Source organism: Heteronotia binoei, chromosome 2 (assembly GCF_032191835.1).
Source record: "Heteronotia binoei isolate CCM8104 ecotype False Entrance Well chromosome 2, APGP_CSIRO_Hbin_v1, whole genome shotgun sequence".
In the NCBI taxonomy this organism is placed as follows: domain Eukaryota; kingdom Metazoa; phylum Chordata; class Lepidosauria; order Squamata; family Gekkonidae; genus Heteronotia; species Heteronotia binoei.
Window position 1 is genome coordinate 29,109,880 of NC_083224.1, and position 16,474 is coordinate 29,126,353.

The 16,474-nt window shown below is 43.3% G+C and overlaps 1 protein-coding gene and 1 long non-coding RNA gene across 4 annotated transcripts in view; both read right to left on the reverse strand.

Moving 5' to 3' along the window:
• Nucleotides 1-4,027: 4,027 nt before the first annotated feature.
• On the reverse strand, nt 4,028-4,879 carry LOC132566059 (uncharacterized). Its single transcript, XR_009555044.1, has 2 exons — nt 4,757-4,879; nt 4,028-4,661 (listed from the first exon to the last, which is right to left on the reverse strand). It is a non-coding gene; the product is annotated as an uncharacterized LOC132566059 (long non-coding RNA).
• A 555-nt stretch (nt 4,880-5,434) lies between these two features.
• STX16 (syntaxin 16) overlaps nt 5,435-16,474 on the reverse strand; it is a 28,101-nt gene continuing 17,061 nt past the window's right edge. For all 3 annotated transcript variants that reach the window (XM_060230732.1, XM_060230731.1, XM_060230733.1), the window contains exons 2-8: nt 15,782-15,889; nt 14,942-15,082; nt 13,044-13,206; nt 11,784-11,875; nt 10,525-10,668; nt 9,146-9,226; nt 5,435-5,720 (exon numbers count right to left, since the gene is read on the reverse strand). In XM_060230732.1, coding sequence (XP_060086715.1) covers nt 5,616-5,720; nt 9,146-9,226; nt 10,525-10,668; nt 11,784-11,875; nt 13,044-13,206; nt 14,942-15,082; nt 15,782-15,889 — 834 coding nt within the window. In that variant the 3' untranslated portion in view covers nt 5,435-5,615. The remainder of the gene's footprint in view (nt 5,721-9,145; nt 9,227-10,524; nt 10,669-11,783; nt 11,876-13,043; nt 13,207-14,941; nt 15,083-15,781; nt 15,890-16,474) is intronic.

Sequence of the window (16,474 nt, forward strand, 5' to 3'; positions counted from 1 at the left end):
GGTTTTTGCAAATATGGACTCCTGATGCACTGGTGCACACCCCCGTTTTTTTGTAGTTACCTCTGAGCTTAACAACTGTTGTATCATTTTCATGAAAGATTTTTAGAAGAAGCTGTTATTGGATTTATACCCCACCCTTCACTCTGAATCTCAAAGTGGCTCACAATCTCCTTTACCCTCCCTCCTCACAACAGATACCCTGTGAGGTAGGTGGGGCTGAGAGAGCTATCCCAGAAGCTGCCCTTTAGTCCAAGCCAGCTGAGTTGATCAGAGATGGTGGCAGGGCTGGAATGAATGCCCTTCTCCAGCCTCAGGTGGCTGACTACCACCCTAGCTATCACTGAGGTGGTGGACCACCACGGAGTTGCGGCGTTTCAGATGGTGAGAGAGAACTCACAGGACAGAACACTGCTCCATAACTTCCCTCCACATAGAAAGTTAAAAAGGACTGTCCCCTACTCCTTTTCAATGCATACGGATATCTGTTGCTTTCTAAGGGATTGTTCTATCCTATGAGCCCCATAACTCGCCATCCAAAGCAGTACCTCCTGTGTGTGTCCTCTGTGTTATTAAAGAGAACCAGGGGTGGAATTCTAGCAGGAGCTCCTTTGCATATTAGGCCACACACCCCGATGTAGCCAATCTTCCAAGAGCTTACAAAACAGAGCCTTATAAGCTCTTGGAGGATTGGCTACATCAGGGGCGTGTGGCCTAATATGCAAAGGAGCTCCTGCTAGAATTCCACTCCTGAAGAGAACCATGCAGTAATGTCAATTTCAGTATTTCAAGCTTCCTTTAATAAACTTTCTTTCACACATAACTAAGCAAACCATATATTCATACTAAACATAAAATAACCATTATAATTTAGAATAGCACTTGCAACGGTATCCCAACAAAACTAGTCCCTTAAACCAAGAAGATCCACAATCCATAGGACACTGGAAAATTTTCATTAGTGCCCTCCGTGTCTGGACATGCCCTTGAGGACACTTTTGAAAATTCTCAAATGTCCTTCTACGGATTGTGGAACTCCTTGTATTCCCAGGACTGCTTTTGTAAGGATACTGTTGCAAGTGCTATTCGAAATGATAATAGTTACTGTATGCTTTGTATGAATATATGGTTTGTGTGTGAAAGGAAGTTTGTTAAAGAAAGGAAGCTTGAAACATTGAAACTGACATTGCCACACGGTTCTCTTTTGTACACCCGTAATTTCAGAACTCTGATTTTTCTGTTTGATACTATGTGCTATTGAGCTACGTATGTTGACTCTACGAATCAAGGACCACCTAAACATCCTATTGTTAACAGCCTTGCTCAGCTCTTGCTAACTGAACAGTGCTGTTTCTTTTCTTTTTTTTAATCAAGCTATCTCATCTTGGGTCTTCTTTTGCTGCTGTCTTCACTTTTTCCCTAGTACTATTGTCTTTTCCAGTAAGTCTTGTCTAGGAACTGGCTTGTCACCCCACTCTGTGAGAAGATGATGATATTGGATTTATATTCCGCCCTCCACTCCGAATCTCAGAGCGGCCCACAATCTCCTTTATCTTCCTCCCCCACAACAGACACCCTGTGAGGTGGGTGGGCCTGAGAGAGCTCTCCCCAGAAGCTGTCCTTTCAAGGACAACCTCTGCCAAAACTATGGCTGACCCAAGGCCATCCCAGCAGCTGCAAGTGGAGGAGTGGGGAATCAAACCTAGCCACTACACCAAACTGGCTCTCCTCCTTCAAAGACTCTCTTCAAATTAAAAACCCCAGCCTAAGAGCCAAGCTTTTTATTCACAGAGAAGGAAGTGGCCAAAATGCGATCTAATCCAAGCCTTGCCCAGGATATAAAACCACATCAACACATGAAGCTGCCTTATACCGATCAGACCCTTGGGGCCGTCAAAGTCAGCACTGTCTACTCAGACAAGCAGCAGTTCTCCAGGGTCTCAGGGAGAAGACTTCCACACTACCTCGGGTTGCCAGTCCCCAGGTGGGCAAACACTAGAAACAAACTACTGCTTTTTAATGTCGCAAATAAATGCTTAAGCAATTTCTTTCAAAATGATGCAATTATATTATTATCTTCACAAACCAAAATGCATTAAATGTTCATAGAAAAATCAAAGTTATTTCACACCACTCTTGTAAGGTAGTACTTTACAGTCCACTGTTTCAGTTCTCTTTTGCTTGAAAGACATAGACAGTCCCACGCTTGTATATGGTTCCTCCTATGGGTAGCAGACCAAAGAGACAGGCGCTGCGGCTACACAGGTCCTAGGTTCAGTTCTGTGTTTCGTTCACCTTCCACTGGCCGCTTTCTTTTAGCTTTGGAACCCATGCTGAAGGCAATTGCTCGCACATTACAATACATGGTTACTTTGGAGAACCATTTGTGCAAGCTGCAATTCTGGTTTGTGAAGATAGTATAATTGCATCATTTTGAAAGAAATTGCTTAAGCATTTATTTGCAACATTAAAAAGCAGTGGTTTATTTCTAGTGTTTGCTAATCAGTACACTGCAGTTTCCGGTTTGCCCAATCCCGAGATGGAGGCAGGGGATCCGCCGGTTTGGAGGCCTTCCCCCTGCACTGGGGTCATCAGAAAGCAGGTGCGGGGGACAGATGTCTGCTGGCCACTCCATTATTCCCTATGCAGATTGATTCCCACAGGGTATAATGGAAAACTGATCTGTGGGTATCTGGGGCTTTAGTGTAATGCACCACTAGGTGGTGACCTGGGTTTTTTTTTAGGTAAGATATAATTCAGAGGTGGTTTGCTGTTGCCTGCCTCTGCATCCTGGACCTGGTATTTCTTGGTGGTCTCCCTTGCAAGTACTTGCCAGGGTGAACCCTGCTTAGTTCCTGAGCTCTGACGAGATCGGGCTAGCCTGGGCTATCCAGGTAGGGTTGTATACGGTGCTTTTGTGGAACACCCACCCATTTGAACAAAACACAGGGAGACCTTATTGGTGGAAAGTTTTTTTTTTTTTTAATCCCTAATTGGGAAGACTAATCCTGGTATGAACCAATAAAATACTTTCTGTTACTGTTCCCACCCACCCTGCCCCCAAGTCTAAACAGAATGAAGAGCTGATTGGTAGAAAGAATGATTGACAGAGCCAAGGCAGAATCCCATAAGACAACCCTTACTGATTGGGCTTTCTGTTAGTGGAGGGCACGAAAACTGGGCTAAAATCAATAAAATGAATTTTAACGGGGATAAATGTAAAGTTCTGCATTTAGGTAGGAAAACTCCAATGCATGGTTATAGGATGGGGGAGACCTGTCTTAGCAGTAGTATGTGCAAAAAGGATCTAGGGGTCTTAGTGAATCATACGCTGAACATGAGTCAACAGTGTGATGCAGCGGCTAAAAAGGCAAATGCAATTTTGGGCTGTATCAACAGAAGTATAGTGTCCAGATCACGTGATGTGATGGTATCGCTTTAGTCTGCTCTGGTAAGACCTCACCTGGAGTATTGTGTTTAGTTTTGGGCACCACATTTTAAGAAGGATATAGACAAGCTGGAATGGGTCCAGAGGAGGGCAATGAAGATGGTGAGCGGTCTGGAGACCAAGTCCTATGAGGAAAGGTTGAAGGAGCTGGGGATGTTTAGTTTGGACAGGAGATGGCTGAGAGGTGATATGATTGCCATCTTCAAGTACTTGAAGGGCTATCATATAGAGGATGGTGTGGAATTATTTTCTGCGGTCCCGGAAGGTAGGACCAGAACCAGTGGGTTGAAATTAAATCAGAAGAGTTTCCGACTCAACATCAGGAAGAACTTCCTGACCGTTAGAGCAGTTCCTCAGTGGAACAGGCTTCCTTGGGAGATGGTGGGCTCTCCTTCCTAGGAGGTTTTTAAACAGAGGCTAGATGGCCATCTGACAGCAATAAAGATCCTGTGAATTTAGGGGGGAGGTGTTTGTGAGTTTCCTGCATTGTGCAGGGGGTTGGACTAAATGACCCCAGAGGTCCCTTCCAACTCTATGATTCTATGAAGCAAATGGGAAACAGAAAAAGACAACACAGCACGCTTTAAATAAATTATTCAATATTGAATGCTTTAAAAAAAAAAAAAGACACAGGATTGAAGCCAAGGTCCCTAAAATTGCACAGCATTTTTAGGATCCTATTAAGCCGCTAAATAATATTTCCACTGCATAAAGTCATCTCTCTGCACAGTCATTTGATGTGTATACAAAAACCAAGGAATCCTGACGTACAGTAGAATAGCACTTAAAATCACAGCTGAAGAGCTCTCCCGCCTGCCCCAATTTCTTTTGCATCTTCCCTGCAGCCCGACAACAAAGGACAAGAGGCTCTTCTCTTAAGGGACATGATCCTGATAGTTTGGGTTTTTTTACACCCTCACCAACTAGCTTACTTCATCCAGTTTGTTACATGCATGGGCAGCATCATGCATTTTGCCATTCAGTTATCTGCCAAGTACAGGATGAAATAAGCCAAACTTTACTTCTTATAATCAGAAATGCTTAGATGCATGTGAATGGAGGGGAGGGGCAAGAAAGAAATTTCCTTTTCATTTGAGGCTTAACGTTCCAAGGGTGTCAAAATATGTGCAGGAGAAAACAGTACAGGATGAATTTTGGGGGGCGGGGGGGTAGGAATACACTTCTGCTTACTCGAACCATAGAAAGGCATTTTAAACTGTTTACACCAATAGTATCGATAATAGTTTGGATCCTGTTTCCACTTCTAAATGCCACCCTGGGGAGGAAGGGAGAGCGGTAGGGGTATCAAACTGGAGGGTCTTAATTATTTGCCATTTTTAAAGGTTTCACTTCTGTTATATGCTATAAAAATATGAAAGTGAAAATCTGGAGAAAGCTAAAGTGAAATAGAAAGTGGAAATCTGGAGGAAGGTTAAGTGAAACCAGTTTTTTAAAAAACTTTAAGGCATTTTTTTTTCACCTCCAAATAACTGGGGGGCGTTTTGGTATCATATCCAAATGGAATCCTAGACAGTCAACAACATTTTAAGATTAGCTGTCACCAGGGCTTTTTTTTATAGCTGGAACTCCTTTGCATATTAGGCCACACACCCCTGATGTAGTCAGTCCTCCAAGAGCTTAGAGTAGGCCCTGTAATAACAGCCCTGTAAACTCTTGGCAGATTGGCTACATGAGAGGGTGTGACCTAATATGCAAAGGAATTCCTGCCACAAAAAAAGCCCTGGCTGTCACATAAAAACACTGCAGATGATAGCACACAGCTGCAAAACACTGGAAGTTAATTAGTGCCCTTTCGGAAACAATGCAGTCCTTAATTTGAGTTTTAAGTTTTTTCAACTGCCTAGATGAAGAACCAGGTATCTAATCTGGTAGCAATAATCAAAAAGGTCCCAACATTGATACAAACATTTCTGGAAACCCCACGCATCGCTGAGCATGTAAAACAGAAAAAGGGTGTGTGTGTGTGTGTTAACAATAACATTGCACAGTCTTTGAACCAGTAGGGCTTATACATTCATTCATTCATAGACAGCTTTTCAGGAGGACAGGCACACCTCATTCATAGCAGAGACAAAAACCCCCCCAAAACCCAAATCCCACCCCCTCCCATACACTCACACAAAAGAGATCATGATCACTGGAGTGCTACCTAGCGCAGTTTTACACCAATGAGGACAATGATAAGGACGATGACTACTACAAATAAAATTAAAATTACAAGCATCTTCCGATTCTTCTTTTGGTACTGCTCAGCCTGTAGGTACAGAAGATAAGCAAATTAGTTATGTGGATTCAGGCAGAACTTAAAAAAAAAGCATTGACTGAGGACTGAAACTGGAGCACAGCCAACACTGGGGAAGAGCTGCTGCAGGGAGAGGTGGAGGATCTGCTCGGTTCACAGAAGATCCCAGGATCAATCCCCAACAGCTCCAATTAAAAAACAGACAAACAAACAAGGTCGGTTAGGAGGGGATCCGAAAGACCTCCTGGCAGGGCTTTTTTTTTTTTTTTGTAGCAGGAACCCCTTTGGATATTAGGCCACACAGCCCTGATGTAGCCACTCCTGGAGCTTACAGTAAAAAGGTAAAGGTAGTCCTCTGTGCAAACACCAGTCATTTCCTTACAGTAGCTCTGTACTAACAGCCCTATAAGCTCTTGGAGGATTGGCTGCATAGGAGGGGTGTGGCCTAATATGCAAAGGAGTTCTTGCTACAAAAAAAGCCCTGCCTCCTGGAGAGCCGTTCCAGTCAGAGAAGATGGTTCTGACATGGCTAGAATGGCCTGATTCAGTACAAGGCAGCTTCACGTGTTTGTGACTCAGAGGAGGATCTGAACAACTAAGAGATGCTGTTGAATACTGCCTCTGACACCCCCTCCCCATTTCCCATGCTTTACAAAGCAGGCTACAGTACAGTAAGCATGCCAGATTCACAGAAGGACAGCATCTTGGGCACTTGATTCTGGTCCTTTTACCTTGGGTATAGGTCCTTTCTTAGTGGTACTGTTTGCATGCACACCCTCTCTCCATGGATGATGCTGTGATCAGTGTTCCCTCTAAGCTGAGTTAGCGTGAGCTAGCTCACAGATTTTTAGCCTCCAGCTCACACATTTTTGCTTCAGCTCAAGAAAAATGGCTGAGACAAAACTAATTGATGCGATAGATCACAACTTTAATGCCAGTAGCTCACAAAGTAGAATTTTTGCTCACGAGACTCCACAGCTTAGAGGGAACATTGCCTGTGATGGACAGGAGGCTGCCCTGCCTCTGGAGGGGAAAACAACCACTCAGCTGAGCCTATGGGAGTCCTGCTCCAGCATCCAATCACCTTTTAGAAAGGGTGATGAAGGGAGAGAAATGCAGCAGGTCAGGTCTGCTTCAGGGAGGCTGCAGAGAAAGTTTGGATCTGCCTCTTGGACAGTCACAGAGGAAACACAAAACCTTCACACACTAGGCTTTAAATGGCACCCTTTCCCTTTAAAGTGTCTGAGAACGAAAGGTAACCTGGTTTAAAGTCTTGCCAGCAAGTTTATTTACAGACATTATTTTGTTGCTTTGAATATGACATGCTAATGTGTGCATTTCCAATGTTGGATTATTTCCTACATTTTTATTCTACACTTTATCCAAGGAGATGAGGGTGGCATACATTTTGTCCTCACAACAGCCTTGGAAGGTAGGTTTACTCAAAGAATTAGGCTGATTGGAATGACTGTGTGCAATACTCCTGAAAAGAGTGGTTCACCCCCAAAAAGCCAAATTGTAAAACATTTGCTTAGCTATAAGGAAGAGGAAATTTCCATTTTAAATAGGAGCTCGTGTTCAAAAAACCAAACAAATAGCAATTCACCAATATTTCAGGTACATAAACCCCCTCCCATCTATTTCTCCTAAAAATATGAACGTTAAGCAAATTAAAACTGCCAATACAGTTTAGAAGATGGAACTAAAAGTACAGTTTCAAAGCGAAGATACAGATAATGAAATCACCTCTAAAACAGGATCTATATCTAGTGAACGACACGGCACCAAGGGGCCTAAGCTTTGGATCCAGGGAAAGAGAGATTTAGGGGAAAATACGCAGGTGGCTCTGACACTTGGAAAAAGTGAAAGCTTAATGGAGTGAGATGTGATCATTAAATAAACCCTAGACAGTTAAGTCAGCAGGGAAAAATTCTGGAAGCAGCAGAGCTGGACTTTCTATCCCAGCTGCTGGCTGGGAGATCTAAGGAAGGAGCAAGAAAATACTGGATGAAATTCTATGCCTGGTTAGATACGCAAGACTCTTAAGATTCTCTGGTGTGAACTTATTTCTCACTTTTTTCCTGTATTTTATATTACAAAATTGCCTTTACTGGAATTGTCAAAATCGATAGATGACTCAATCATAAAATTTATAATATAAAAATTTAAAATGCTGATGATGTTTAGCTTAGAGATAATAAAATGGGACAATTTAGGTAAAGAAAATATTGCAGATGTAGGCTTGTATTCTTTGAAAGTATCTGTATGCAGAATAAGGTTAAAATGTATCATGCTATCTATGTATTGTGCTCTCTATACCCTCTATTCCCTATACCTATTTTTTCTGAAACTAATAAAACTTTTTAAAATGTGATAGTTAAGTCAGCAGCTAACTCGTGAATCACTGGAGTGGATTGCGTAGGTTCATTCTGCCAGTGGATGTGCTTTCTTTTGAAGAAGAGATTGGATTTATATCCTGCCCTTCACTTGGGAGTCTCAGAGTGGCTTACAATCTCCTTCCCTTCCCCTCCGCACAACAGACACCCTGTGAGGTGGGGGAGAGGGGCTCAGAGAACTGTTCTTGAGAGAACAGCTCTGAGAGAACTGTGGCTGATCCAAGGTTACCCAGCAGCCTCACTTGGAGGAGGAGGAGTGGGGAATCAAACCCGGTTCTCCAGATTAGAGTCCAGCACTCTTAACCGCTACACCAAACTGGCTCTCAGAAGAGAGCATCCTTTTGGCAGAAGAATGTCTTGCCTGTCCTAAGATGCTTTACTGAAATCCTTGTGACTGAGGAAGGCTTCTGCCTTTAGAGGAAAGCCAAGGTGTCCTATGGGTCCATAGGACCCAGCCAAGGTGTCTCAGACAGTGCTGATGATCTGTTGCATTCACCGCCTCTTGTAGGTCCACAAAAACAAGCTGCTGAAGGTCACTGGTCCACCTAGCTCAGTCTTTCTTACTCTGCTAGAAGTGACTCACAGTGGGTTTCAGCAGATCTCAACATACACAGGAAGCTGCATTAGACAGAATCAGACCTTGGTCCCTCAAGGTCAGCACAAAGGTCAGTACTGCCTAGTCAGACTAGCAGTGGCTCTCCAGGGTCTCAGGCAGAGGTCCTTGACAAAACCTCCTACCTGACCCTTTTAGCTGGAGAACTGGAGATGCCAAGGTGTGAACCTGGGGCCTTCTGCAAGCCAAGCAGATGTTCTACTGCTGAGCCACAGCCCCCACCCTTTCTCAACTCCTGCTGCCCAAAATATTTTAATTGGAGATGGAAGAGACTGACTCTGAGACCTTCTGCTTGCCAAGTTTTTGCCCAAGAGAACTACGGACCCTTCTACTAGCCAGTATCTTCAAATTCCTACCAAGTCTTTTATGCTGTCCACCAAAAGAGAAAAGCAAGGAATACTACACCATACCACGCTCTCGATGTTTACCTTGTGTAGCTGTTTCAAGCCCTCTTCTGTTTTCATACATGATTGTTCAACATTGTAGTCGATCCTATCCAGAACAGTACCCTGGGATGAAGAACGGCACATGTGTCAGTTTCACGGTATGAATAAAACACCAGAAATCCAATAAAGGATCAAAACATTTAACCCGGTTTTGTTTTTAAAAATGAAGATCACGATGTCCAACAATAGCTACAGAAGTGGGAAGGCAGCACGCACTCAGCTCCGTTTCAGAAGTCATCCTGATCAGGGGTGGAATTCTAGCACGAGTTCCTTTGAATATTAGGCCACACACCCCTGATGTAGCCAATCCTCCTGGAGCTTACAGTAGGCCCTGCACTAAGAGCCCTGTAAGCTCCAGGATTGGCTACATCAGGGATATGCAAAGGAGCTCTTGCTAGAATTCCACCCCTGATCAGGATGACCTCTCCATCAAAGAACAGTTGGCTGCACTTCAAACATACTTTGATCCAGGTTGTCTCTATCCTCGGGTGCCAGAACTGATGATGAGGAAAGAAAATAGGGCAAATGTCCTTTCAGTTTTGAGAACTGCTTCAACTGAGGCACTGGCTGAAGGGTAAAGCTCCTGACTAGTTTAGGAACAAGACCTAGAAGGAAGGAAGATGTTTCCAAGAAGCAACTGCTTTTGAAAGCAGCAGCCTAGAGAGGGTTGCGGTCTGTGCATCCAGCTGCTTCTTCCTTGACCTCAAATACCCACAAACCTGCGACCCCCTTTAATCCTCAATTACACCACCAGCGGTTCACTTTGTACTTCTACTAGCAACTATATTGCAGATGTGGCTCATCCAGCTGCAATCTTTTATCTAAATAAGCCACTGCCTATGGAACAACTCCCTTGGGGAAAGGGCAGAACATTTCTTTAGATGAATTTGGTCTTCTCCTGCAACCTGTGGTACAGTCTGTTTACTTTAGCCAGGCAATCTGTATTCACATACAATTGCTTTATGAAGTGCAAATGCTCTGAAAGCTGTTGAAACGTTTTCACTAAGACCCTGTCAAAGGGAGAACAAGATTCGAATCCAGTCACACCTTCAAAGTCCAACAACATTTCCATGGTGTGTCTGTCTGTCTGTCTATCTATGCATGCTTTAGAGAGTCAAGGCTCCCTGCATTACACCATAGAGACCATGTTGGCCTTTAAGCGGCTACTGGACTTGAATCTTGTTGTTTGCTGCAGACCAACACAGGTACCCACCTGCAACTAAACTGTCAAAGGGAAGCATTCTCATATTTATAAATGGCGCTCAGGATAGGAAAGATCATGCCTTCAATTTTAGGGAAAGTACATGGATAACTTTATATGGTATCAGCAAGTCTTTTGCCAATACAGTAGCTGCACTCACCTGTTCTACTATCATTGATCCTAAATCCCTAAAAATTTCATTGAGATCAGAAATAGACTGTACAATTTGCCGGATTTCTCGCTCCCGCTCTTCCACCACCAGTGTATTTTGCTCCACCAATACTAACTGGTCATCTGTAAAGCCCTTAAAAAAATAAGCACAGAGGATAAATAGGTATCAACATTGCCTCATGTTGCACTACCAAACAAGCCAGAAAATGCAGGTTTTCCACGTCTTACATGACAGTCTTTGATGTTTTCAAACCCAAGAGCTATCTTTAACTCCAACATGCAACATAGGAGTCACCTTGACTCTTTTTAATCATATAAAAGTTCATTTCTCTTTCCTTGTTCTTCCCCATTGTAAAGGGAAACCGCCTCCCCCCCCCCCCCCCCCCAAGACATAAAAATGGTGCCACCGATAAAATCCATCTTAGATCCTTTTCTGGTTCCTGACAAACCAGTTTTCACTTAACCCAAAACTTCCCTATGGATCTGAGACAAAGAGATAAGAAAAATCTCCCTCAGAGATGTCACTGACTTAACAGCTATGACAAACTACTGGCCAGATTCATTACGAAAACAGCACTTATGTGGCCTTAACTTATTTCTTGTACAAACCTTGTAAATCTCCCTGCTCTAATCATATTTAATATTGCACCTCTGCATCCTGATGCCAGCTGGCCCTTCTTAGTAACACCCCTCCTGATAGAAGGGGCTAATGGAGCTTCGTTTTTATTTGTACCCAGGGCTTTTTTTTGTAACAGGAACTCCTTTGTGTATTAGGCCATACCCCCTGATGTAGCCAATCCTCCTGGAGCTTACAGTAGGCCCTGTACTAAGAGCCCTGTAAGCTCCTGGGGGATTGGCTACATCAGGGGTGTGTGGCCTAATATGCAAAGGAGTTCCTGCTATGAAAAAAGCCCTGTTTGTATCTGATAAAACCAGTTTTGGCTCATGGAAGATTACCCCTTGTGGAATGTTGCTGGGTGCTAACTGGACTTGATTCTGCTACTGCAGACTTACATGGCTACCCAGCTGAAACAACCCATGTGAGTGATATTGTAAAAAGATAATGGCAAAACCACCTGCCATCTATCACAGATACGAAACATATTTAATTTGTATGGGATCAGATAGGATACAAATTTAATTTGTTTTTTAGAGAGCGACTCAATTCTACTCCGCATACACACTGGACAAACATTAAATGAATGCCTTTCCAAACAAGTCACCCTTCAGCTTGGCTTCTTAGCTTACCCGATCATATATTGTACTATTCTCCCCATCATCCATCAGGGGGACTGAAGTGTCGAAGAAATGTTTTGATCTTTCTTCTCGATTCTTCATGCCTATAAAGAGGAGTGGGAGGGGAGGGGAGGGGAGAGGAAATAATTGCTACTATAAAGAAGTCATTTATTCAGTGCAACAAACTAGCAATGAGTTGAGGGAGAAGCTGTTGGCTCAGGGGGAGAGCACCTGCCTGGCGTGCAAAAGGTCCCAGGTTCAATCTCTGGCATCTCCAGCTAAAAGGACCAGTCAGAGGATTATGGGGAAGACCTCTGCCTGAAACCCAAGAGGACGTATAGTGATGGCCACAGGAATAAACAGCTTTGAAAGGGGATTAGATAGATTCATAGACGATAGGTCTATCAGTGGCTACTAGCAATTAAACATCTTCATTATTCTTTATGCTAATTTATTCCTCACCCTCTAATTATATGCACGGGCCGATAATTTCCATTTCACTGGACTTGAAGAAGTGTGTGTGTGCACATGAAAGCTTATACCAGGGGTGGCCACAGTTGCTTAACGTAAGAGCCACACAGAATAAACCTCAGATATCTGAGAGCCACAAGAAATGAATGTCAGATGTTTGAGAGCTTCATGACAGGGAGGGAGGGAGGAAGATGGGGGAGGAGAGGTGAAAAGAAAGCAACTTTAACTTTAAATGCATTCTCCAAGCTGCCAGCTTTAAAGAAAGAAATGCCTTCTTCTAGCCAGCAGACTGGGTGGGAGGCTTCAAGAGCCACACTATATGTGTGAAAGAGCCTCAGTTTGGCCACCCCTGGCTTATACCTTGAATAAAACCTTTTCGATCTTAAAGGTGTCACTGGACTCGAACTTTGTTCCTTTGAATTCAGATTTGTTATACTGTTTGCTCTGTGCTTGATATTGTTACTGTTAGTAGAACACTAAACAGTGCACGGCTCCAGCATTGCAGTCCTGTTTAACTGCATTTAATGCTGATTGTGTGTCTACTGCTCCACCTGCACTGGTTTTAATGGCGGTCACCTGCCTTAAGTCCCAGTGCGAATGTGGATGATAAATGACGCAGATAAAGAAGGGTTCAGAACATGAGAGTTACACCAGTGGGGAACAGCTGTGCGATCACAAAGTGGCATGCCACCCCGAGAACTAGTTTCCAAGCCCCCCCCTCCCCCGGTCAAGGGAGAACAGGCAAGAGGTCAATTCCGTAGCATGCTTGTCAAGCAGAAAGCATCCGGCTCTTCAGCTTACGTTTGAGATAGTCAGATTGCCCGTGCCTAAAATTCGTAGACAGATCCTGAAGGGACTGGGCCAAGGAAGAAACGACGTTCTTGAGAAGCCGCTGCTCTTGTTCTGTGCAGCCTCGGGATCTGCTGTGTAATGTCTGGACCGCCCTCTGACACCTGTGGAATAGCTGGTGGGAGAGCAACTTCAATTGGTCAAAGAACAACAGGCACCATTCTTAAGATACCAATCTTTCAAGCTCTGCTTTAACAGGAGGACTATTATTATTCTTCATGTTGGCGTGCCTTCGTACCCCACCATCAGGAGCTTTGTAAGGCAGGTTTCTTAAGATACCATACTCCGATAGAGCATGTGGCTGTGGTCAGGGCTGGGTCTGCCACCAATCAAACTAGGTGACTGCCTAGGGCGCCGGCCTTCTGGGGGTGCCAAATTGGGCGCTCCCCCATGTGACTCAATATATAATTCATAAGGGCTTAAGTCTAATGTGTTCAATATTCGTTTTAATTCTATTAAGATTATACTGTTTTCGGACTGTTGTGAGTGCTAAATGTTGGAAGGGATATGGTTATTTGGGGGACTTTATGCACTGCTGGCTATACTGGCCTCGCATATACTCATTTGGGCAGCTGATTTTACAGCATATATTTTTTTATGATAACAGGAGTCATGGTTCCAGTCAGGCCAGAAATTCTATTGCTATCTATGCTACCAATGGGCTTTGGAAACAGAAGTAAAAATATTTTGATCCCAACTTTGTTAACCATCGCTAGGATTGTAACTGCTACAAAATGAGTAGATAAAAGCTCATCTTCTTTATTATCCTGGCAAAATATGAAGAATTGTTTTATCCATTGCAAAATTACCAGTTATTATTTCATGCCAGATTTGCAAAATTATCAAGAAAAATTTACAGCAGTATGGTTTTCAGTAGTATACTATTTGACTCAGCAAAAAGTGGTTCCTAATAAGGCTTACTAATGGGACTTGTTATTTTTCTAATGCATTCCTTTTTTTGTATCTTATCTGTAACACATCTGGTTCTCTGTATTCTGTTATCATCCTTTGTATTTGTCATTCTGTACTGTATCAATGTATTGACATACTGATTTGGTATAAAGATTATTTCAAAATACAAAAAAAATACAGGGGAGAGGTCAGATTCTCCTCAGCTCTTGGCAGCAGAGGAGCTCCTTATCACGTGACCACAGGCACACTGTTGTAAGGCACCACTTGGTAAGCAGTAACTGGTATTCATCCTTAGAATGAACAAACACCTTCCAACCTTTGCTGAGGATCACTGCTCTCTGACGTTGGCAGCCACTCAGTGTTGGCGAGGCTTCAGACCTGTACGTGATTAACTCCAAAAGTGTTTGTATTCTATCTCCCTCACATTATGCTGCTTTTAAACACAAGAAATAACAGAGACCTCAATGCTCAACAAACAGAATTGCTCTCACATCTGCTGAAATGCATGAGATAATGTTTGTGGCTTCCTTTCTTTTTGGGCCCTTCAGGTCAGGGGACAGTAAGATTAGTTCCCCCTTTTTTAATAATCAAAATGGAACTTTGGAGACCTGCAAAGGTCATTGAAACATTCAAGCATTCAAGAGGGAAGGGAAAAGATGTTTAACTTAATGGGCCCAGCTTGGACTATTTAAGCTGTCCCTTTAGCTTTAGGCTTTTCGATGGCAGCAGGTGGAAGATGAACTTTCGAATGTCTTGGGTGATGTCTGAGAGCCAAATAGGCCTAGTTTAAGTAGAGTGCATGTTTTAAAAATAAGTAAAATGTCCACAAAGCGACTGTACATAATTTCAAATGAAACTGCTAGCTGAAAACTCAGTGGCCGGACGAAGCTCCAGCATTCACAACTGAAAAACAACACACACACACACGCAATGGGCACCTGCGTAATCTCCTGGGTGGTGATTTCTATTGCATGTTCTTCTTCACTGCTGTCGTCTAGAGTTGGTCTGTTTAAATGCTTGTCATGGAGACTGGCTAATTCTTTCATCTTCTGTTTTATCCTGGAAATCTCATACTGAATCTAAAAAGCAAATAAATAAAGACAATTAGGGAGAAATTAGAAGATTACAAGATGGGGAAGTAAACAGAAAAATACTACATTTTAAGAAAAGAAAAATCAGATCTGCTTTCCATGGAGAAGCTGTGTGCAGTTTTAGCAGTGTGCAGAAATGTGTAGCCTCTTTATTCACTTTTCAGACATACCTAATCACCAGTTCAGGGGGAAATTTGGCAGACAATAAAAAAATGCTTTTTGTTCTCAGTGTAGATGGCCAACTGCCATACTTGGAGGGAGAAGGGAGAAGCACAGCTCTGGCTCTTTCCCTCCCTCCCCAAGGGAGGAGCCTCAGCCAATGGAGAAAATATAGGTTTTTCTCTGTAGCTCCTTTGTGATTGAGCAAGCCTTGCAAAGCAAGCTGTGATGCAGAAGGAAGAGAGAGGGAGAAGAAAGCAGATGGCAACCGGTTGCTCAGGAGCTAGAGCTTCCTTTGCCCAGTTCCTTGGATCCCACGGGAGAAATACAAATAAAGTATCTTCAAGACTAATGAATGCTAATGTTTTAAGCATGTTTTAAGTTTTTTTTACAACGTCGTTAATTGTGTTTGTCTGTGTCCTTTATAAAATTTATATCTCTGCTACCTAATCTTAAATAGGTACACACACTGCCCGGCCCAACATATTTACATAGAAATCACACCCTACTACACAGATGTAAACTAACCTCTTCCACGCCATCAACCCACTTCGGAGGTAATCTCTTAGTTACGCAGATAGCTGCTTCAGGATCTAAACTGATTCCTGAGACCAGTGCCATGCGGTCATCAGCGAGCTACGGAAAGCAGAAACAAATAATTAGGGGAACGCAACAGTTAGAGGTCCATAACAGTTAGATCACCAGATATCTAGAGCAGTGGTTTCCCACTGGAGGCTCGCAGGAACCTTAGAAGCATATCAAGTGTTGCTCCATGAATAACGATAGACAAGATTTCCTGGACGACTCGTTTCCCATTGAAATGGACAACTGTATGGAAGGGTTGCCAACCGACAGGTGGCATCTTGACATCTGGAATTACAGCAGGTCTCCTAATGACAGAGATCAGTCCCCATGGAGAAAATACCTGCTTTGGGAGGTGGTTTGTGTATGGCATTATACACTGCTGATGTTCCTCCCCTCCCCAGGCTTCACCCCCACTCCCAAATCTCCAGGTATTTCCAAACCTAGGGCTAGCAATTCTCTCTCTCAATCCCTGCAGGTGACAATAAGGCCCAACAGGCCTGGCAACCAGGGAACCAAACATAACCTCTAACTTCATAATACTTACAATCAGGGATGGAAGTCTAGCACGAGCTCCTTTGCATATTAGGCCACACACCCCTGATGTAGCCAATTCTCCAAGAGCTTACAAGGCTCTTT